The sequence below is a fragment of the Myotis myotis genome, unplaced genomic scaffold, assembly GCF_014108235.1.
Source record: "Myotis myotis isolate mMyoMyo1 unplaced genomic scaffold, mMyoMyo1.p scaffold_m19_p_61, whole genome shotgun sequence".
Classification (NCBI taxonomy): Eukaryota; Metazoa; Chordata; class Mammalia; order Chiroptera; family Vespertilionidae; genus Myotis; species Myotis myotis.
Genome location: NW_023416370.1, coordinates 24,600 through 45,587, shown reverse-complemented (window position 1 = coordinate 45,587; position 20,988 = coordinate 24,600). Strand labels below are relative to the sequence as shown.

The 20,988-nt window shown below is 70.0% G+C and overlaps 1 protein-coding gene across 2 annotated transcripts; it reads left to right on the top strand.

The window, feature by feature from the left end:
• The first annotated feature begins 4,293 nt into the window (after positions 1-4,293).
• On the top strand, positions 4,294-20,225 carry CD81 (CD81 molecule). 2 transcript variants are annotated; one of them, XM_036315826.1, is made up of 8 exons: positions 4,294-4,440; positions 13,469-13,583; positions 16,728-16,825; positions 18,043-18,117; positions 18,338-18,442; positions 18,803-18,901; positions 19,447-19,533; positions 19,711-20,225. In XM_036315826.1, the coding sequence occupies exons 1-8, from the start codon at positions 4,375-4,377 to the stop codon at positions 19,771-19,773; spliced, it is 708 nt and encodes a 235-aa protein (XP_036171719.1). In that variant the 5' UTR covers positions 4,294-4,374; the 3' UTR covers positions 19,774-20,225. The 2 variants fall into 2 exon arrangements, with proteins under 2 accessions (XP_036171719.1, XP_036171720.1); XM_036315827.1 differs by lacking the exon at positions 4,294-4,440 and adding an exon at positions 9,973-10,193.
• Positions 20,226-20,988: the final 763 nt, after the last annotated feature.

Below are 20,988 nucleotides of genomic sequence, written 5' to 3'. Positions count from 1 at the left end.
TGAACCCGGCAGGCACCCTGACCAGACTATGAACCCGGCAGGCACTCTGACCAGACTATGAACCCGGCAGGCGCCCTGACCAGACTATGAACCCGGCAGGCACTCTGACCAGAACTGAACCCGGCAGGCACTCTGACCAGAACTGAACCCGGCAGGCACCCTGAGCAGAACTGAACCCGGCAGGCACCCTGACCAGACTATGAACCCGGCAGGCGCCCTGACCAGAACTGAACCCGGCAGGCACCCTGACCAGACTATGAACCCGGCAGGCACTCTGACCAGAACTGAACCCGGCAGGCACTCTGACCAGAACTGAACCCGGCAGGCACCCTGAGCAGAACTGAACCCGCAGGCGCCCTGACCAGACTATGAACCCGGCAGGCGCCCTGACCAGAACTGAACCCGGCAGGCGCCCTGACCAGAACTGAACCCGGCAGGCGCTCTGACCAGAACTGAACCCGGCAGGCGCTCTGACCAGAACTGAACCCGGCAGGCGCTCTGACCAGAACTGAACCCGGCAGGCACCCTGACCAGACTATGAACCCTGCAGGCAACCCTGACCAGAACTGAACCCGGCAGGCACCCTGACCAGACTATGAACCCGGCAGGCACCCTGACCAGAATATGAACCCGGCAGGCACCCTGACCAGAACTGAACCCGGCAGGCGCCCTGACCAGAACTGAACCCGGCAGGCGCCCTGACCAGAACTGAACCCGGCAGGCGCCCTGACCAGAACTGAACTGAACCCGGCAGGCGCCCTGACCAGAACTGAACCCGGCAGGCGCCCTGACCAGAACTGAACCCGGCAGGCGCCCTGACCAGAACTGAACCCGGCAGGCGCCCTGACCAGAACTGAACCCGGCAGGCGCCCTGACCAGAACTGAACCCGGCAGGCGCCCTGACCAGAACTGAACCCGGCAGGCGCCCTGACCAGAACTGAACCCGGCAGGCGCCCTGACCAGAACTGAACCCGGCAGGCGCTCTGACCAGAACTGAACCCGGCAGGCGCCCTTCGGTCCGCAGGCGGAGGCTCCATCCACTGAGCCACGCCGCTGGGCGAATTCTTCCTTTTCTTAAAAGAGTGTAACGCTGCCTCCTGGGGGCACCTCCCCGCGGTGGCATTCTCTGTGCCAACAGCTCTGTCTCACTGTTTTGGGTGGTCTTTGTTTATTTCCACAGGAAACCGAGGCACAGGGCGGGGCTCAGCCAGTCCCCCCAGAATGGGAGCCCCAGGGGAGCCGTGAGTCAGCAGGCCCTGGAGCTGGGCTTGGCACAGAGGCCCCATCCCAGCGGCTCAGAAGAGGCAGCCCTGCTCCGTGTCCTCTCGCACACCCTCACGTCCAGCCCCCCCCGTGTCCTCCCGCACACCCTCACGTCCAGCCCCCCCCGTGTCCTCCCGCACACCCTCACGTCCAGCCCCCACCCCCGTGTCCTCCTGCCCACCCTAACGTCCAGCCCCCACCCCCGTGTCCTCCCGCACACCCTCACGTCCAGCCCCCACCCCCGTGTCCTCCTGCCCACCCTAACGTCCAGCCCCCACCCCCGTGTCCTCCTGCCCACCCTAACGTCCAGCCCCCACCCCCGTGTCCTCCCGCACACCCTCACGTCCAGCCCCCACCCCCGTGTCCTCCCGCACACCCTCACGTCCAGCCCCCACCCCCGTGTCCTCCTGCCCACCCTAACGTCCAGCCCCCACCCCCGTGTCCTCCCGCACACCCTCACGTCCAGCCCCCACCCCCGTGTCCTCCTGCCCACCCTAACGTCCAGCCCCCACCCCCGTGTCCTCCTGCCCACCCTAACGTCCAGCCCCCATCCCCGTGTCCTCCCGCACACCCTCACGTCCAGCCCCCACCCCCGTGTCCTCCTGCCCACCCTAACGTCCAGCCCCCATCCCCGTGTCCTCCCGCACACCCTCACGTCCAGCCCCCACCCCCGTGTCCTCCCGCACACCCTCACGTCCAGCCCCCACCCCCGTGTCCTCCTGCCCACCCTAACGTCCAGCCCCCACCCCCGTGTCCTCCTGCACACCCTCACGTCCAGCCCCCACCCCCGTGTCCTCCCGCACACCCTCATGTCCAGCCCCCACCCCCGTATCCTCCCGCCCACCCTCCCGTCCAGCCCCCACCCCCGTGTCCTCCCGCACACCCTCACGTCCAGCCCCCACCCCCGTGTCCTCCCGCACACCCTCATGTCCAGCCCCCACCCCCGTGTCCTCCCGCCCACCCTCCCGTCCAGCCCCCACCCCCGTGTCCTCCCGCACACCCTCACGTCCAGCCCCCCCCCCGCATGTGTCCTCTCGCACACCCTGACGTCCAGGCCCCCCCCCACGTGTCCTCTCGCCCACCCTCGCGTCTAGGCCCTCCCCACGCCCACACCCCCATGTCCTCTCGCCCACCCTCGCGTCTAGGCCCTCCCCACCCCCCCACCCCCGTGTCCTCTCGCACACCCTTGCGTCCGGGGCACCACTGCAAGTGGGAAACCGAGGAACCAGTCTGAAGTCACACGGAAGGAAGACATGGCGCCAAACCCCGCGGGGCAGCTGGCCCCATCTTCCTCACACCCTCAGCCCCGCCTGTCCTGGGGGTGGGCAGAGGGGGCACAGGGAGGGGTGCCCCATCCCAGGCATGGCCCAGGCAAGCCACACCTTCCCCCCCCCCCCCCCCCCCCCGTTCTCTAACGCAGCCCAGCTGGGCGCTTGTCCTCAGTGAGTCTCGGGGCTCAGCTCCACCCACAGGGGAGCCTTACTCAGAAAGCCGCCCCTGGTGCCCGCCTGCCCTCGTCACACGGGCACATGCCATTGCTGCCGGTGATGCTTGGTGGCGTGTGTCAGTGTGACTGGCCATGGGGTTCCCAGACGGAACAGTGTTTCTGGGAGTGACCGCAGGTGAGATTAGCATTTGAGTGGGGGACTCGTGAAGCAGGTGTCCTCCCAGTGGGAGATGGGGGCTCGGCCTGAGCGGAGCCAAAGGCGGAGGAGGGAGGAATTCCCCGTTCCCTGCCTCAGCCCTGGGGCGGGACCTGCGCTTTTCTCAGCCTCCACCCGTTGGGGACTCACACTGCAGCCTTCCAGGGCTCTGGACTGGGGTGACCTACACCCCCCGGGCTCCATAATCTCCTTTATAACATATATTACATCACTCACACACACACACACACACACACACACACACACGGTTCTCTGGAGAACCCTGACTACACGGAGGGTCCCCTCCAGGCCTCACAAGGTCAGTTGGTGGGCCACGGGGCGGGCACTTCAGAAGGGGTCCCCGGGCCCGCCGGCGTGGCTCCGTGGTTGAGCGTCGACCTATGAACCAGGAGGCTCGATTCCCGGTCAGAGCACTTGCCGGGGTTGCGGCTCGATCCCCAGTGCGGGGCGTGCAGGAGGCAGCCGGTCCGTGATTCTCGCTCATCGTTGATGTTTCGCTCTCTCTCCCTCTCCCTTCTTCCTCTCTGACATCAATAAAAACATATATATTTTTAAAAATTAAGCAGGAAACAAGTGGGGTGCAGACAGACACGGGCCATGGTGGCTCCTCGGATTCGAACCACAACGAACCACAATGAACAGCCCAGTTCTCGCCGCAGCGCTGGCCGCCGGTCACCTCGCTGCAGGCCGGCCGGTGGGCATGGCACCCCCAACGTGGGCGTGAAAAGGACGCCCTGGGAGGCTCCCTCGCAGGTGGCTTGGGCTTCTGGGCGCTCCACGCTGCTCTGGGGGACACCCGCTCGGGGGCCTTTCCAAACGCAGGCTCAACAGCGGTCAGCAGCTGCCCGTCCCCCGGGCTCGGGGCCTGGAATCGCCTTGCAGAACCCGCGGCGGAGGCGCCGGACGCAGCCTCCTCGCCCACCCGGTTCCGCCGCGGGAGCCCGAGAACAAAGCGCTGCTGTCCGGGCTCAGCCTCGGCGGGCACCTCCCCGCTTCCAGGGGGGCCTCCGGGGCGTCCCCGGCGCCGGGGGCGGGTCGGGGAGGGGGTCTCCCCTGGGCTCCCCGGCTGCAACCCGTCCCCAGGCGCAGCCTTGGGGCGCTCGGAGGGCGCCCCGCGCAGCGCGCCCCGGCCCGACCCTGGGCTCTAGCTGCGCCGACGCCCGCCGGTGCCCGCGGTGGGCAGGGGGCGGGGCCTCGCGGCCGGGGGCGGGGCCTCGGCGGCGCCGTATAAAGAGCGGAGCCGGGCGCGCGCCCGGGCAGAGAGCGAGCGCGCAGCGGCGGCAGCGACGACCTCACGTGTCCGGACCGGCCTCCCGCGTCACTCTTCCCCGCGCCCCCCGCGCCCCGCGCCCCCGGCCGCCGCCCCGGCCCCGGCCCCGGCCGCTCGCCAGGCCCCGACCCCGCGCCCCCGCCCAGGACCGGCCGCGCCCGGGCCCGCCGCGCCGCCATGGGGGTGGAGGGCTGCACCAAGTGCATCAAGTACCTGCTCTTCGTCTTCAATTTCGTCTTCTGGGTGAGCCGGGGGGGCGGGGGGGTGGCTGGGGGCGGGGGAGGGAAGAGGGGGGAGGGGGGAAGGGGGCGCCCCAGCCCCGCAGGCCGCGCGACCCGCTAGGCCCCGCCGCCGGGGGGGGGCGCAGTGGGCCGCCAAGTTGCGGGGCCACCTGTGCGCGCGGGGCGCGGGGTGGGGGCGTCCTGGGCGGGCAGCCGGCGAGAGGGGGGTCGTCCGGGCCCCCGCGCCCCTCGATGGCGGGCGGGGGGCGGCGAGCTGGGTTGGGGGGGCCTGTGGTCAGTGGGGTCCGGAGCCCCGCGGCCGGGCCGGGCCGAGGCATCTCGGGGCCTCGGGTCTGTCCCCGCGCGGGGATGGCGGCGGGAGCGGGGGGTGCGGGCTCCGCGGGCTCCAGGCGGCGCACCCTGCCCACCCCGCCCGCTGGCTGCAGAGCCCGGGACCATCCTGCCTCGCGGGGACGGAAGGGGGGCTCGAGGGCGGGGCTCACGGCGTCCCGCCCCCATGAGCTCATCCGGCCGCCGCCCCTGGGTGGGTGGCTGGTCGGGGGGTGCAGAGTCTAGGGACCGCCCACCCCACCCTGGGCCCAGCCCAGCGCACCCCTCATCCGGCTGCCACCGCCCAGGGGACCCTGCGGGGGGTCCCGGCTCATGGGGCCTGGTGTGGCCGAGGGGCTGGGGGGCCTGCACCGTGGGGGCCCCTGTGGGGAGCCTGGTCCCCCGACCCCGTCACCCAGACCAAGGCTGCAGCCTGGCCTCGCGCGGGACCCTGGAGGCCCTGAGGGGTGCGGGGCGGCGGCAGCCCCTCCAGCTGGCACAGGGCAGCAGCCGGGGGACCTGGGCGTCCCCATGGGCCCGGGGCCAGCCTCAGGCACCCACTTGGGAAAGAGGCGCCCACAGGACGGTCCCGTGTGGGTGCAGGAGGGTCTGAGCCGTTTCCTGACCCGGGTCTCAGCTGCCGCCAGCGGCTGGCTGGGCTTGCACTTTTGTTCTCACTTCCTGTTGGTGCGCAGGGGCCCGGAATGGGTGGGGGTCACCGCCCCCCCACGGCCATGCCCTGCCTCCCCTGGGCAGTGACCGGGACCCTCTCCCAGGCCCCACGCTGCCGGCTGCTCACCCTCCACGGAGAGGACAGGATGCGTGGGGTGGAGGGAGTATTCCTCAAGTGGGCGCAGGAAGGCAAACTTTTAGGGTGGACTCCGGAAGGTGTGGGGTGAGGACACCCACCAGCACAGCCGGGGGCCCAGGGTGAGAGGGCAGGGACGGGCGGGACTGAGCTCCAGCTAGGGGTGCAGTGGGGTGTCACTTCCACCCCGGGACGGGCCTGGCATGGCCCCAGGCAGGCACCAGGGCCTTTGCCGAAGAGATGGTGTTGTCGGACTTAGCGTTTGCCTGCTCTGGCCCTGGGGTAGGGGTCAGGGGGCCACCCCGACACCCCTCTGGCCCCTGAGCTGGATGTGAGGCCGACGACGCTGTCGGGAAGTGGAGGGTGGAGGGTAGGCGGGGGAGGGGACTTCTCAGGAGTGGGTGCTTGTCCCTCCCACCTGCCCCGCTGGGGCCGTCTCCAGGGGAGCCCATGCCCGTCAGAGCCCGCAGGGTGGCCCGATGGTCTCCAGGCAGCGGGTGGAGCACGGCACGTCCCCCGGGCATACGTATGGCGGTGTTTCTAGGGCCTCTCTCTCCTGGGCCCCAGCAGAGCTGAGAACTGCATCCGTCCACGGTCGCCTTGGTCCCACGCACCCACGCGGGGGGAGCGCTGAGCCCTGCGTGCTGGGGGGTACCCTGAGGAGCCCCTTTGCGCCCCCTGCGTCACCTGGCTGCTGCATGGCGCCGTGGAGTGGACCTGGGTGGAGGCCCCACCGGGCGGCTCTGGTGCTGGCCCTCAGCCTCCCCCTGAAGTGGGGTCCTCTGAACCCCGTCTCCGGGGTGTTGGTGGGTGAGCTCACCGAGGGGCGAACTCGGGAAACGGGTGTTGGCTGTGCAGGCCTGGCCTGGGGCACGGGCCTCGGGCGCTGGGTGGAGGGAGTTCCCAGTGCCCAGCCTGACGTGCTCGCTGGGCATCCCGGCCACAGGGCAGGAGTGGGTGCCGAGGTGGGAGCCCAGAGAAGAGGGTGACGCGGGCGTCTGGATCCGGGAACATTTTAGTTACGTCTTAGAGAGTCAGAGGCCCCCACGGGGAGTGGCCTCAGGCGGCCTGGCAGGCGGGTCCGGGGAGGAGCGGTCACCCCCACGCCCCCTCAGCATGCCTGCCCTCACCCTTGCTGCCACCCTGGGCCCCAGGCGGCATCCTGGCCTGCTCTGGGCTCCCGGCCGGCCGGCATCTGGCTGTGAGGCGGGGACACAGTGCCAAGCAGTGTGGAAATCCCCCGCTGGGGTGGGCCGGGAGCTTCCTGCCAAGGTGGCCGGGAGCCGAGCTGCTGGGGCAGGTCAGCGAGGCCAGGCTCCGTCCCTGCTCACCAACCGAGCCGGTGGCCTGGGGCAGGTGTGACCTGGGCAGGCGTGATCCGGGGTAGGTGTGACCTGGGGCAGGTGAGACCTGGGGCAGGCGTGATCTGGGGTAGGCGTGACCTGGGGTAGGTGTGACCTGGGGCAGGCGAGACCTGGGGCAGGCGTGATCTGGGGTAGGTGTGACCTGGGGCAGGTGAGACCTGGGGCAGGCGTGATCTGGGGTAGGCGTGATCTGGGGCAGGTGTGACCTGGGGCAGGTGTGACCTGGGGCAGGTGAGACCTGGGGCAGGCGTGATCTGGGGTAGGTGTGACCTGGGGCAGGTGTGACCTGGGGCAGGAGAGACCTGGGGCAGGCGTGATCTGGGGTAGGTGTGACCTGGGGCAGGCGTGACCTGGGGCAGGCGTGACCTGGGGCAGGTGAGACCTGGGCAGGCGTGACCTGGGGCAGGCGTGATCTGGGCAGGCGTGACCTGGGGCAGGCGTGACCCGGGGCAGGCGAGACCCGGGGCAGGCGTGACCCGGGGCAGGCGTGACCTGGGGCAGGTGTGACCTGGGGCAGGCGTGACCCGGGGCAGGCGTGACTGGGGCAGCGACTGGCCTCACCCGGGGGTAGGTAGGGTGCTAGCCCTCTCCTTGGGGGCTGTCCAGAGAGCCCCGGAGGTGCCACCGGTCCTTGGGGGCGGAGCGCGGCGAGCGTGCCCTGCCTGGGCCTGGCGGTCCTCTCTCTAATGCAGCCGGTGGCCGCGGTCCAGCGGCCGGGCTGCCAGGCCTGGCGGGAACGAGGCTGATGAGAAGCCTCGCTAACGGGCATTTAATTTTCGCTTCCAGACAGCACATGACTGTCTGTCCCTTAGCGGTGCTGTCACCTTCCTTCCGGGAGAGGGGGTGGCCCTGGAGGCTGGGGTTGGGGGGCGGAGATTTCCTGCAGCTCTCTGGGGGGGCTCTGGGATGGGCGAGGGGATCCTAGGTGCCCCTGGCTGAGAAGAGGAAGTCTGAGGTCTGACCCTGGGACCCGCCGGCTCGGGGAGGGTGTCCTGAACGGCCCGTAGCGCCCTCAGCATCAGCTCAGCTCTGCTTCCGGCTGTTGAGTTCAGCTTTGTTTTTATCTCTTGCTGCTTCCTTGTCTGGACGGAGGGGCCGCCCCAAACCACTGCCCCCCAAGACCCAGCCCCCGGCTTCCACTTCACCTGAAATCCGTGAAGGGGAAGAAATCGAGTCCTCAAATCAATGAGGTTCGCAGCCCAGGAGCCCGTGGGAGAGAGATGGGCCCTTTGGCACTGGCCCCGTGTTTTGGAGGGGCCCGGGGTGGGGGAGGGAGCCCAGCTGCTGGTTCTGGCCCTGGCACCCCAGGACCCGGCTGGGCACTCGCGAGGGCTGGGTGACCTTCAGCCGGGAGACACCTGCCCGGGGGCTGGACTCTGGGTCCCAGACAGGAGACCGGCCTTGCCGTTTCCCACCTGCCCAGCACAAGGCGGCTTGAGCCAACACGCCTCCAGAAGCTTCTGGACCTCTCAGCACCCCCCCCCCCCCCCACACACACACACACTCTGTACTTGGGGGCCTGGCCCCAGCCCCTCCTCCCAATGGCAAAGTAGGTTTACATGAGACCACTTGGGGGCCTCCACCTGGGCCCTCAGGTGCTCCGGGAGCACCCGCCAGCCGGCAGGGGCCATGCCCAGGGGGCTGGCAGCTGGGTCCCCATCCCAACTGGCCCCCAGCGCGGGGCAGCGAAGGCGGTGGCCAGGAGCCCAGGCACAGGTCCTAAAGGGGCTCGGAGGCTGGGGAGCAGGGCCCGCCTGCCCTCGTCCTTAAGGCAGTGCCCCGGCTGCTGACGTTGGATGTGCTTTTGTTGTTGTTGTTTACTGATTTTTTCAGAGAGAAGGGAGAGGGCTGGAGAGAGAGAAACATCGGTGAGAACCACGATCGGCTGCATGTGGCCTGGCTGGGAACCGAACCGGTGACCTCTGGGTTCACGGCCGACGCTCAGCGCGGAGCCACACCGGCCGGGCTCTGCTGCTGACCTTGCAAGTTACTGGGGTGACGTGATCATCGCCCGGAAGGCGAAGGGACAGGAAGGCAGGGCTGGCCCGCCACGTGGAGCAGGTGGGTGGGTGACCCTACGTCCAGAGCCAGCTCCTGGTGGGGGGGCGTGGAGACTTGGGCCGAGACCCTTGGGGTTCAAGACACCGGGCACAGCTGCGAGAGCCGGAGAGAGGACCCAGGTGGCCCGCCTTCCGGGGGCTGGGAGGCCTGAGCCCAGAGCTCTGTGCTGGGGGCCCGGGTGCGGGGGCCTCTGAGGTCAGCGGTTGGGAACCAGTGGCTGCAGCCCACCCGGGGCTCCCAGCTGGGGCTCTGCTCCCCGCCCGGGGCCGGCCCCGCCCTCTGCACGCACAGCCGTTCCCTCGGCCCCACCTGGTAACAGCCCAGCTCCCAGGAGGTGGCTGTTCCCACGGCAGCAGGCGCTGGGCTGGAGGTCGTCCCCTTTGCCTCCTCCCGGGGCCGAGCCGTTACCACTGGCTGGCAGGACCCCAAGATTCCCGGCGGCCACAGGAGGAAGTGGTGGGCAGGCCGGAAACCAGAGCTGGGGCCCCGCGGCTCCGGGGCCAGGCTCCCCCGGGGCAGGTGCTGTGCCTGGGTGGGAGCAGGTGCCAGCCCTCAGCCAGCAGGTGCCAGTCAGCTTCCCGGTGCCGCTGGCCAGGGCCCTGCCTGAGCTGCCCGCCCCCACCACCCTCCTTGTCAGACCTGCTCCCTGCCCTGCAGATCACCGGACGTCCGTGTCCACGTGGCCCCCAGCAGGGCCCTTCCAGCCAGTCGGGGGTGTGGGGTGGGGAGCAGGGCCGGCCCACCAGGGAGGGTGGCAGGCCCGGGGTCTGGCCCTGGGAGAAGCTGGGCCCCGGAGAGGCGGCCGGGGCCCTCTTGGTGGGAAGTGGCACCTGTTCTCTGCCCGTGGGATCCGGAGCAGGCAGTGCCCTCCCCCCGACTCCCCGCCCCTATTTTTAGACGCCTCGCTGGCGGCTTCCTGAGATTGAGGGGCCGACGGAGGCTTCAGCTTCCTGTGAGCCCAGGTCCCCTGCGAGCGTCCTTCCTGCCTTCGCAGGCCTGGGGCAGCCGCGCACCCCGAGGCCAAGGGGCCGGTGCCCCCAGGGAGGGGTCTGCCCCGTCCCCTCGTGGGCAGAGCGAGGGTCAGCCCGCAGGCACCTCCGTTCCCCGCCTCCTCCGCGGGCATCTCAGCCGGGAAGGGGCTTTGAAAGGGGCTCCAGGCGCTTCCTGCCTCCGGCTTCCCCTCGGCCTTCACCGCCCGGGCACAGTCTCCAGGTGGGTGTTGGCCGTGCCATTTCTCAGCAAGATGTGCCCCCTTGGCTGGCGGGTGAGAGTGGGGGAGCGGAGCCCGGGCCGTGGGTGTCCCTGCTGGCGGCCCACCCTGCTCACGTGGGGCTGCCCTCCCCGAGGGGGGCTCCGGGCTCCGGGCTAGACCAGCGTCCCTTCGAGGGAGTTGTCCTGCCGGCGGTGGAATGCGTGGGCAGGACTCGGGGTGGCGCCGGGCCGGCCGGGGGGGGGGGGGGGGGCGGGGGGCGGGGGGGAGACGGGTGGCTGGGCTCCCTGGCAGGTGGGGGCCTGTGTGCTGGTGGGGGTGGCCCCCTCTTGCCTGTGTCCCTGCAGAGGGTGGGGCCGCTGGCTGGGCACCGGCTTGGCGGTGAGGGGGCCTCGGGCCTCGGGCAGCACCCCTCCCTCGAGGCGGCTTCTTGGAAATGCAGGGCCGGGCAGGAGCCCAGCGCGCTTGGCAGCCCCTGCTCAGCCAGCGCCATCAGCATGAGTCTCAGGAAGGGGGAGGAAGGAGACACACAGAACCTTCCCGCAGGGTCACGCACGCCCCGTGCTGTGCCCGGCGTGGGCCCGCCCCACAGGGTAGCGGCTCAGCCCGGAGAACTGCTGGCCGAGCAGGCGCCCCTCCCCACGGCCGGCTGGCGGGAGCGGTGTCCGTGGCCCACGTGGACGGCCAGGGCCCCCGATAGGCCGGCCTCGCCGCTCCCGCTGGCGTGATGAGCTCGGCACCGTCTCCCTACGCGGCCTCAGGCCCGGCGCCCACGGCGGTCAGCTCACACACCCTCCTGTCCGGGTGTCACAGACGAGGCGGCTCCTCGCCTCCGTGGACGCTGGACTCTGGTGACGGACGTGCGTGCGTCCTCGGCCTGTGGGCGGACAGCGGGCCCAGCGGGCCAGTGGCCAGAAGTTTGGGGTGACTTGTGTGGTGTGTTTTTTTTTCAAGTTTTATTGGACATAAACGGCAATAAACGTGTGTAACCCGTACAACGCGTTGAGTTTTGACCCAAGTAGATGGCTGAGAAGCGGCCCCACCATCAGGACGGCGAGCGCAGCTCCAGCCCCGTCTGCTCCCCCACCCCCACCCCACGCCAGGCAGCCGGCCCCGTGTCTGCCCCGAGTTTGCGTTTCTTGTGGGGCTGCCTCGGGGGTCCCCACTCTCGCTGGGAGGGTCCCCAGTGCTGCCCCACCTTCTGCTTTGTTCCTGCGTCCAGGCCCCTGAGGGTGGGCGTCTGGGCTGTTCCCTTCGGAGCTGCCCCTCCCCCTGGCTGGAGGTCCGTGTTCTCCTCGTCCAGCGGCCCCTTGGGGCGGGGCGGGGGGTGGGGGGCCGGGACTTGGTGGCGTTCCCCGACGCCCGTGATGCCCTCTCTTTCCACGCGAACTGGCCGTGGGTTCTTCTCTCTGGTGAGGCCGTTCACAGCGTTCGTCTGTCGGGAAAACGGGGCCGTTTTCTTACTTTGAGGCTCGAACATGCTTCCTGGACTTTGAGAACCACCGGCTCAGCCAGCCGCCCGCCCAGTGGGCAGCTCCTCTCGGGGAGCAGGCTTGGGGGCGGGCACTGTTTCAGGGCCCTGGCCTGCCTCCTGGGCCGAGGCTGTGGGGTTCTGGGGCCCCAGGCGCCGTTCACCCCTCCCTCCGCTCTCCCGTTGTGGGCGGCCAGTCGTGCAGGAGACGTGCCGGGAGGAGGCGGCTCGCCAGCCGGGCCCTGCCCTGCACCTGCCTCCCGGTTACTCTTGGAGGGCAGGTTGGGCCACGGGAACCGTGGGGGGAGGGGGGGCTGGTGAAGACCCACCAGGAGCACTGGGGGTGGGTCCCGGTGACCCTAGACTGGCTTGTCCCCTCAGCTCCTGGGGCGAGGGCCTGGCTGCACAGAAAAGGTGGGGGCGGCCCCAGCCCAGCCAGGCGCCACCCCACGCTGAGCTGCCCTGGCCGCGGACACTGAGGCCGGCTCTGTGACCGCAGAGGGAGGCCCCGGCAGCTCCCCCTCCCCGCTGACTGGACGTCTCACAAAGCGGCTCTGGACCACACTTTGCAAACAGAAGAAGTGATGTTTTCAGGCCAGAGTTACCACGGCAACCCTCAGCCTCCTCTGGAGGCGCAGATGGCAGCCAGCTCAGAGGGGAGGACTCGGGCACCCGCCGCCCCGCCCCGCTCTCCCCCTCCCCCTCGGGGTGACAGGCCCCATAGAGCAGGGGCAGGGTGCTGGGGCCTGGGACCCCACATGGGTCAGGCCTGAGGCTGGCCAGCTAGTTCCTCGAGTCTGTCTCTTTCTCTTTTTTTAAAATTTATTTTTACTGATTTCAGGGAGGAAGGGAGAGGGAGAGAGATAGAGACATCAACGAGGAGAGAGAATCATGGGTCAGCTGCCTCCTGCACGCCCTCCTCTGGGGATCAAGCTCAGAACCCAGGCCTGTGCCCTGACCGGGAACCGAGCCGTGACCTCCTGGTTCAGAGGTTAACGCCCAACCGCCGAGACCCGCACTGGACACGTGCCCGCGGGTCAGTGGGGCCGGCGCCTGGAGGTTCCCAGCGCTGGGATGGGAGGCCGGGCTCAGCGCGGCCGCTGGAGGCAGAGGCAGCCGGGAGCGGCCGCGGGGCCAGGCCTTCCCACCAGAGCCCTGCAGCTGCGGGAGCACAGCCCCTTGGAGGGCACCCAGGCTGGCCAGGTGCTCCGTGGGCGCAGGCCTGGCCGGGCCCGTCTGGCCTCCTCACCAAGGGCAGACCCATTGCCGCCCTGGGAGCCCCGTCACTCACCAGGCTCTGAGGGGGGCCTCCTTCCTGCCCCATCGGAGCGCCGGCGGCTTCCTTCCTCCCGCCACCTCCCTCCGCCCCTCTCCGCGGGCTCCCATGTGCTCAGGACTGTGGGCAGTGCCACCCCCAGAGGGCCCGGCGTCCCCTGGGCGGCTACAGGCCAGAGCAAATGCACATAAGGGCGCCCCCTGAAAATGCAGGCACCCAGGTACCCCCAGCTTCAGATGCACAGCGGGCAGGCTTGGGCACTCAGCATGGCCCGCGGGTTTAGGGGGCACGCACTGCAGGGGCGGGTGGGGACCCGCATTGTGGTCCCTGATGGCTGCTGGGTCCCGGAGACCCAGGCCTTCCTGGGGCACCTCAGCACCCCCCGGCAAAGCAGGCGGCCGGCGGCTGCGGAGGCCCTCGGAGCCCTGAGCGGCGGAGGGGAGCCCGGCCTCCGGGAGCTCCGTGTGTTGTGGTTTGCACCTGCCCTGCGGCCTGGGCCACAGGTAACACCTGCCCTGTCCCTTCCCCAGCTGGCCGGAGGCGTGATCCTGGGCGTGGCCCTGTGGCTGCGCCATGACCCGCAGACCACCAACCTGCTCTACCTGGAGCTGGGCGACAGGCCTGCACCCAACACCTTCTACGTCGGTGAGTTCTCCTGGCCGCCTGCCGCGGGGGGGGGGGGGGGGGGGGGGCGGGGGGGGGCCTGCACAGTGGCTCAGTAGGTGTCTGGTCATGAGCTCAGCAAGGCCAGACAGGCAACCAGGGAGGGCTCCCAGGAGGAGGCGGGGCTGAGTGGGCTTCCTCTGTGCGGGTTGGGGAGGAGGAACCAGAAAGGGTTCTCTGAGCAGGAGGGAGAGACGGAGCCAGAGAGCCCAAGGGGTGAGGTCAGCCTGGGGCCTGAGGGCCTGGGTAAGGCCTTGGGGCCTGGGTATCCCCCACCCATGTGGTCCAGGGAAAGCAGAACTGAGGGGGTGTGGCTTGTTGGGCCCCTGGTCGCCAGAGCTGGAGGGCAGGGGCTGAGTGGGGCGGGGAGCTGTGTCCTGGTGGGTATTTTGGGAGGCTCCCTGGGAAGGGGGGCCGGATGCCCGGGCAGCCAGCGCCTGAGACTGGGGGGTGGAGACTCAGGCCCAGGAGGAGGGGTGGGGGCCGCTGCCTCCCGCCACCCACAGCCACACCTTGCTGCCTTACTCGGCTGCCCGTTGGCCTGTCGGCCTCCCAGAGGCACCAGCTGTCCCTGGCGATGGGGGGAAGGGGAGGCCTCTGTGGGTCCCAGCCAGCGGGTGGGAGGCGGGCCTGGCCCTGCTGGGATCTGGGTGTTGGCAGAGCTGTTTCCTTCAAAGAAGGTGGGTGTGACCTCTGAGGGCAGCGCAGGCGGCCGCCCTGGCCTGGTGCCAGGCCTCGTCCGGGGCCCCACAGACCTGGGTGCACGCTCGGCGGCGCCTGCCCGGGTCCTCGCCCGGCCGGGAGGCAGAGGGCTGGGTGGCAGGGACCTGGACAGGCGCCCTCCTCCCTGGAGAGCCCAGCCTGTGCCTCGGGCCGTGGGTCCCTGGGGGCAGCCATCCCTGGGGAGGGCCTGAACCCCTATCTGCAGGCCCCCCAGATGGGAGCCCCTCACAGGCTGGTCTCGGGGGAGCCCGCCGCCCGAGAGCACACGTGGGTACCACCAATCCTGGGCCAGCCGCACAGGCGTCTGGGACTCGGGGGGATCCCCTGGGCCCTTGAGGGCTGTTTCTCTCCTGGGGGGGCCCTTGCAGGTGTCTCCTCCCCCTCCCCCCTCCCCAGGACTCTAGGCCACAGGCCCCCAGGCGTGACCCAGCGGGTCCCTGTCCCTCCAGATGCCAGAGGCACTGCCGCCCCCTCCCCGTCCCCTCTCTGGGGCCTGGGACTGGAGCCCGCCCTTGGGCAGGGGATGTGGGAAGGGGTCCCTCTCCTGGGCGGGAGGCTGCCCTGCTCGACGTCCGGCCTGGCTGGAGAGGACCTGAGGGCTCCCGGCTTCAGGCCAGGGCTGGGCGCAGGGCACAGGGAGCAGGGCACAGGGCGCAGGGGACAGGGAGCAGGGCACAGGCGGCCCGGGAGGTTGGGGGGGTCCGCGGGGGCCGCAGTTGCTCTGGCCCTGGCAGAAGGGTGGAGGCTCAGGGCTGTGCCCAGGCTCCATGGGGAAGTGGCCCCTGAGGAGGCCTGTGGGCAAGGCTGGCCTGGAGCAGGTGTCCTCCTAGGTCAGTGGTCGGCAAACTACGGCTCGCGAGCCACATGCGGCTCTTTGGCCCCTTGAGTGTGGCTCTTCCACAAAATACCGACTTCTGCGCATGGGCCACGAAGTTTCAATCGCACTGTACGTGGTATTTTGTGGAAGAGCCACACTCAAGGGGCCAAAGAGCTGCATGTGGCTCGGGAGCCGCAGTTTGCCGACCACTGCCCTAGGCAGGTGCTGCCCAGCTGCCCCGGCCTCTGCCCGTCTCCTGGCTGGGCAGCCGCCGCACTGGACCACCTGGCGGGCAGGGTGAGGGCAGGGCCTGGACCGGACTGGGCTTCTGCTGCCGCCGCGGGCACGGGCCCCCCAGAGCCCCTCTGGCTGCCCAGCGCCTGCCCCGCCAGGAGGCCTCGGCCTTCGGGCGCGTCTCACCGGCCCTGACGTGGGCTGGGCCTGCCAGGGACGGGGGCAGGGCTCTCCAGGACAAGAGCTCTTTGTGCGATGCCAGGACGAGGGGCGGGTGAGCGGGCACCCTCAGCACGGGCATCCCTGCTGCCTAGGCGGCGCCCGACCTCACCTGGGAGCTGGACGGGTCCCTGCCCTCGGGGGAGGTCGGGGCTGGGCCTGCGGGACTGTAGGTCGGGCACCTGCTCTGGGCCTGCTGGCCCCTTGCAGGACCCTCCACAGCCCTGAACACGACGTCTCCTCTGGGCCCCCTGCAGCATCTCGTGCACCTCACTGAGTCACTGAGGGTGCTGTGCCGGGAGCCGGGAGCCCTGAGCGCAGCCGTGGGGGAGGCGGCCCTCGGCCAGGCCACCAGGTGCCACCGGAGGCTTTGTCCTGAGCCCGGGGGGGCCCGGGCGTGGGGGGTGGGGGCTGAGCTGGGGTTCTGTCGGGAGAAGACGGGCTGCCCACATGTGCTGTGGCGGCCGACGGCTGGGGGACCCCTGCAGGGACGTGGCCAGCTCCCAAGGGCACCGGCGTCTGGTGGGCGAGGGCACCGGCGTCTGGTGGACGAGGGCACCAGGAAGGCCAGCGGAGCCCCTGGAGCCCCTGGAGCCCCTTCCCAGGGGGCCCGCCTGCCTCCCTAGGGTGTGTGCCCTCCTGGTGGGCATTCGGGCAGGTCAGGAGGACAAGTGTGCCATCCTCAAGCCGCCACACCCCGTCCTGGCGGGGGCCCTGCCGCCTGCCCCACAGCTCCCGCCACCGCACCCAGCGGTCTCCAGCGCGGGCCTTGGGCGAGTCCAGCCCCTGAGCTCCGACCTGTGGGGTGACCCAGGCTGCGCCACCTGCCCCACCTGCCCCCCCCCCCCCCCAGCCCACAGCGGGGCCCTCCCTGCCACCGCGCCCAGACAGGGCTGTGGGGCCGAGAGGTGCTGGTTGTCGGGGTCACACAGGGAGAGAGAGACAGCCCCACAGAGCTCGGACCATGTTCTCTGGGCCCTTCCCAGAACGCCTGGTGCCGAGAAGAGGAAGCAGGCACAGGCCTCCCTGGGGCCACTCCTCCCTGGGGGGGCGTGTGCACCCGGGGGAGAGGCTCCAGGGGACAGGGCCCAGGAGGCCCCGGGGGCGGGCGACTGAGCGCGTGTCCTCCGCAGGCATCTACATCCTCATCGCCGTGGGCGCCGTCATGATGTTTGTGGGGTTCCTGGGCTGCTACGGGGCCATCCAGGAGTCGCAGTGCCTGCTGGGGACGGTAGGTCGCGGGTAGAGGTGAGGGGTGTGGGGGGCACAGGGCTGACGCCCCAGGAAGAGCCAGGAGCTCGGGAGGCTGTGCGAGGTCAGGAGCCGGGGCGCCCCGTGCCCAGCCTGGCCCGGGGGGCGGGTCACGGCAGCCGGCACCTTCCCCGAGGCCGGTGCCCACGACGTCTGAAATGCCACCGTGGCTGCGGGCTGCTCTGCCCGGCCCCTTGTCCCAGTTCCAAAGCGGCTCTTTCTCTTTAAAATGCCGCAGAGACAATAAAATGGGAGTCCCACCCTCGGGGGTCCCGGGACGTGCTGTGGCTAACGCGGCCCTGCGACCGGCTGTGGCCTCCGGTGGGGGAAACGGAGGCACCGCGGCGACCTCCCTGCGGGAGGGGAGGAAGGCACCTGTGCGCCCGCCCGCCCAGCCCTGGCCTCGCCTCCCTGCCCAGCTGCCCGCCCTGCAGAGCCCGCCCCTGGCCACCAGGAGAACGTTGGCCAAGCCTTAGACTCTGTGCCACCAACTCCATGGGGCTCACTCCCAGGCGGGAGGTGGGTGGGGGTCCTGCCAGCCCCGCCCCCCCCACGCCCAGTGGTCACTTGGATGTTGGTCATCTGTGGAAGTCCACCCCACGCCACCGCCACTGGGCTGGCCTCTGAAAGCCCCAGGTGGTCCTGGCCTGCCCTGACCCTCCTCTGCCCTGACCCCCCCTCTCTGCCCTGACCCCCCTCTGCCCTGACCCCCCTCTGCCCTGATCCCCCTCTGCCCTGATCCCCCTCTCTGCCCTGACCCCCCTCTGCCCTGACCCCCCTCTGCCCTGATCCCCCTCTGCCCTGATCCCCCTCTCTGCCCTGATCCCCCTCTCTGCCCTGACCCCTCTCTGCCCTGACCCCCCTCTGCCCTGACCCCCCCCCTCTGCCCTGACCCCTTTTGCCCTGACCCCCCTCTGCCCTGACCCCTCTCTGCCCTGATCCCCCTCTTAGCCCTGACCCCCCTCTGCCCTGACCCCCCCTCTCTGCCCTGACCCCTCTTTGCCCTGACCCCCCTCTGCCCTGACCCCTCTCTGCCCTGACCCCCCTCTTAGCCCTGACCCCCCTCTTAGCCCTGACCCCCCTCTTAGCCCTGACCCCTCTCTGCCCTGACCCCTCTCTGCCCTGACCCCCCTCTGCCCTGACCCCCCTCTTCCCTGATCCCCCTTTGCCCTGACCCCCCTCTCTCGGCCTTTGCAGTTCTTCACCTGCCTGGTGATCCTCTTTGCCTGTGAGGTGGCCGCCGGCATCTGGGGCTTTGTCAACAAAGACCAGGTGAGCTGGGCCCTGGGGATGGCCAGCCCCAGCTGGGTCCTCAGGGGGAGGGAGCAGCACCCCCTGCCAGGTTGGGGGACAGTCAGGCTGCAGGTGCTCTCAGGGCTCCTCCTGGGGCCATGGAGGGCTTTCGCGGAGATGGCCTGGGTGGGCTGGGGGCTGGGTCTGTCCTGCGGAGCCCGCGAGGCCGGGCCCTCACTCTCGGGGCTCCCCTCCCCAGATCGCCAAGGACGTGAAGCAGTTCTACGACCAGGCCCTGCAGCAGGCGGTGGTGGACGACGACGCCAACAACGCCAAGGCCGTGGTGAAGACCTTCCACGAGACGGTGCGGGCCGGGGTCGGGGCGCTAGGGACGGGGCGGGGGAGGCGGGGGGCTGGGGTTGAGTCTGGCCTCAGCTCCGACCTTGGGAGCAGGAGGGACCTGGCAGCCCCGCTCCTCAAGGACCGTGGGCCCCCCTATAAGCCGGAGGTGGGGGGAGAGGGGAGGCTCCTCTGGGACCTGTGGCCCTTGGTGTGGGGATCCGATAGGCCAGGCCAGCCGGGGTGCTGCGGTCTCTGAGCAGCAGAGCTGAGCAGGAGGGGACCTTCCCAGGCCCTGCCCTCGCCCACGCCCAGCGGGTCCTTGGCCCTCCCCTCGGGTCGCTGCCGCGTGCGGGCTGACCGTGGCCGCCCTCCGTCTCTGCAGCTCAACTGCTGCGGCTCCGACGCGCTGACCTCCCTGACCACCTCCATCCTCAAGAACAACCTGTGTCCCTCCGGCAGCACGCTGTTCACCAACCTGGAGGTGAGTGGGCCCTGCCCGCCCCGGTCCCGGTGGTGCCACGCTGGGTGCCGAGCCCACGGGGAAGGGGACTGTGCACCCGGTCTGGTTCCTGACGGGGCAGCTCTGCGTCCCACTGCCAGAGCTGGAGGGCACCCTGGCTTCCGGTCAGCGCCCAGGTCCTGCTGCGGATTCCGAGTGGAAGAGGGCGCAGCACGCTGCTTCCACGTTTGTTTTAAAATAGGTTTTATTGATTTGAGAGAGAGACAGAGAGACACACACACCGGCCGGCTGCCTCCCGCACGCCCCACACGGGGGACCCAGCCCGCGGCCGGGGCCTGTGTCCTGGTGGGGAATCGACCCGGGACCTCCTGGTTCCTAGGTGGATGCTCAACCCCTGAGCCTCTTGGTCTGAAAACCTCTGTCAGACCCAACACGGCAGAGGCCTGTTCTGAGGGGCAGGGGAGCGCCCCCACCCCTGCTCTCTGTGCAGTGACCCTGCTGTGTTGCTGGGGAGGAGGGGGAGGGGAGGATTGGCACGCCTGACACCCCGCCCCTGCCCCCCGCAGGCGGACTGCCACCAGAAGATCGACGACCTCTTCTCCGGGAAGCTGTACCTCATTGGCATCGCGGCCATCGTGGTCGCCGTGATCATGGTGAGTGGGCGGGTGGGTGCCGGCCCCCCAAAACCGGGAGGCGGGTGCTGACGCCCCCCCCAAAACCAGGAGGCGGGTGCTGACGGCCGCCCCCCCCAAACCGGGAGACGGGTGCTGACAACCCCCCCCCAAACCGGGAGGCGGGTGCTGACGACCCCCCCCCCCCCATCCCTGCAGATCTTCGAGATGATCCTGAGCATGGTGCTGTGCTGCGGCATCCGGAACAGCTCCGTGTACTGAGGCCCCGCCCGCCGGCCGCCCGCTGCCCGAGGCCTGGACGTCCCCAGGGGCGGGCATCGCCTTGTAGATAGCCTGCCCGGTATTACTCTGCTACACTTCTTAGCTTTTTTACTTTGGAGGATTTGCTCCCCATTATCTTTCGGGGCTGACAGCTCCTGTAGGTGGCATAGGAGTAGGCCTTGGGGACCGCAGGGCAGGGTCCCCTCTGCTGCTGGGGCCCCGGGGGGGCTCTGCCTGCTCAGCCAGGCCTCTGGGGTCGGGGCTGAGAGCACCTCCCGCCGCCCCCACAGGCTCCGCCTTTTTTAATCCTGTTCCCTTCCTGCCGCCGGCCTCAGCGCTGGGTCTGTGAGCAGCCTCTGCCTTCGACGCACCTGTCCTTTCTAATGCGGCACCTTCCGTTGTAACTACACCTTGAAAGTCACTCAATAAAGGAGGAGAAACTAGGCATGTAACACGCCACCGCCTGCCTGTGCCGCCGTGTGAGGTCGGGGTGTGGGGGCCCCAGGGAGGGCAGGAGCTTGGCACGGGGCTCAACTCTGTGGTCCTTGCTGGGCCCAGGGGTGCTGCCCACCCGTTGGGCGGTGATGGGGGCCTGGGGAGCGCCCCATATGCCCCCAGAAACATCCTCCCCCAACCTCACCCCACCCCCACCCCTGTGCACCCGGCCTGGGGGGGGCTGGAGGTGCTGAGCTGGGGCGGCCTCTGCAAGACCCGCCTTCCCCCTCCTGCCCCTCCCAAGTCTCCTGCCTGCCCGCCGGGGTGCCCAGAGGAGCTGGGTGGCTCTGGCCAAGCAGCATCTTGCAGGGCTGGAGGGGGCGTCCACCCTCCGACCACAGCGGACTCAGGCCAGCGCGTCCTGCCGCAGGGCTGCTGGCTGCGGGGACGCTGGGGACGGACCGGGCTGCTGGCCGTCACCGTGAGCCTCAGGCAGGCTCCCACCATGTGTACGTTAGATGGACCCGAGGCCAGACAGCCTGGCCGTGGATCCCGTGGGCGGCCTCGTTGGGGGCTGATTCTGGAAACTGGCCCGGCGGGGCCGCCATGCGGAGCCCTGGGGCCTCGGCAGGTCTGCCCTCCGCAGCCTGTGCCCGTCGGGCCGGGTGGGAGGGCAGATGGCCCAGCGCTGGAGGCCGTACGTCCTGCAGTGACCCGGACCCAGTGCTGGGGCAGGCGTGGGGGCCTGGGGATGAGCCGTCCAAGGGTGCGGGGAGGACG

What these genes read in the sequence shown, in the direction of transcription:
- CD81 (XM_036315826.1), top strand. Translation starts at nt 4,375, where the DNA reads ATGGGGGTGGAGGGCTGCACCAAGTGCATCAAGTACCTGCTCTTCGTC. An exon ending in CGCAGTGCCTGCTGGGGACG is followed by an intron (nt 16,826 to 18,042) that starts GTAGGTCGCGGG and finishes CGGCCTTTGCAG; the next exon opens with TTCTTCACCTGCCTGGTGAT. An exon ending in TGAAGACCTTCCACGAGACG is followed by an intron (nt 18,443 to 18,802) that starts GTGCGGGCCGGG and finishes CCGTCTCTGCAG; the next exon opens with CTCAACTGCTGCGGCTCCGA.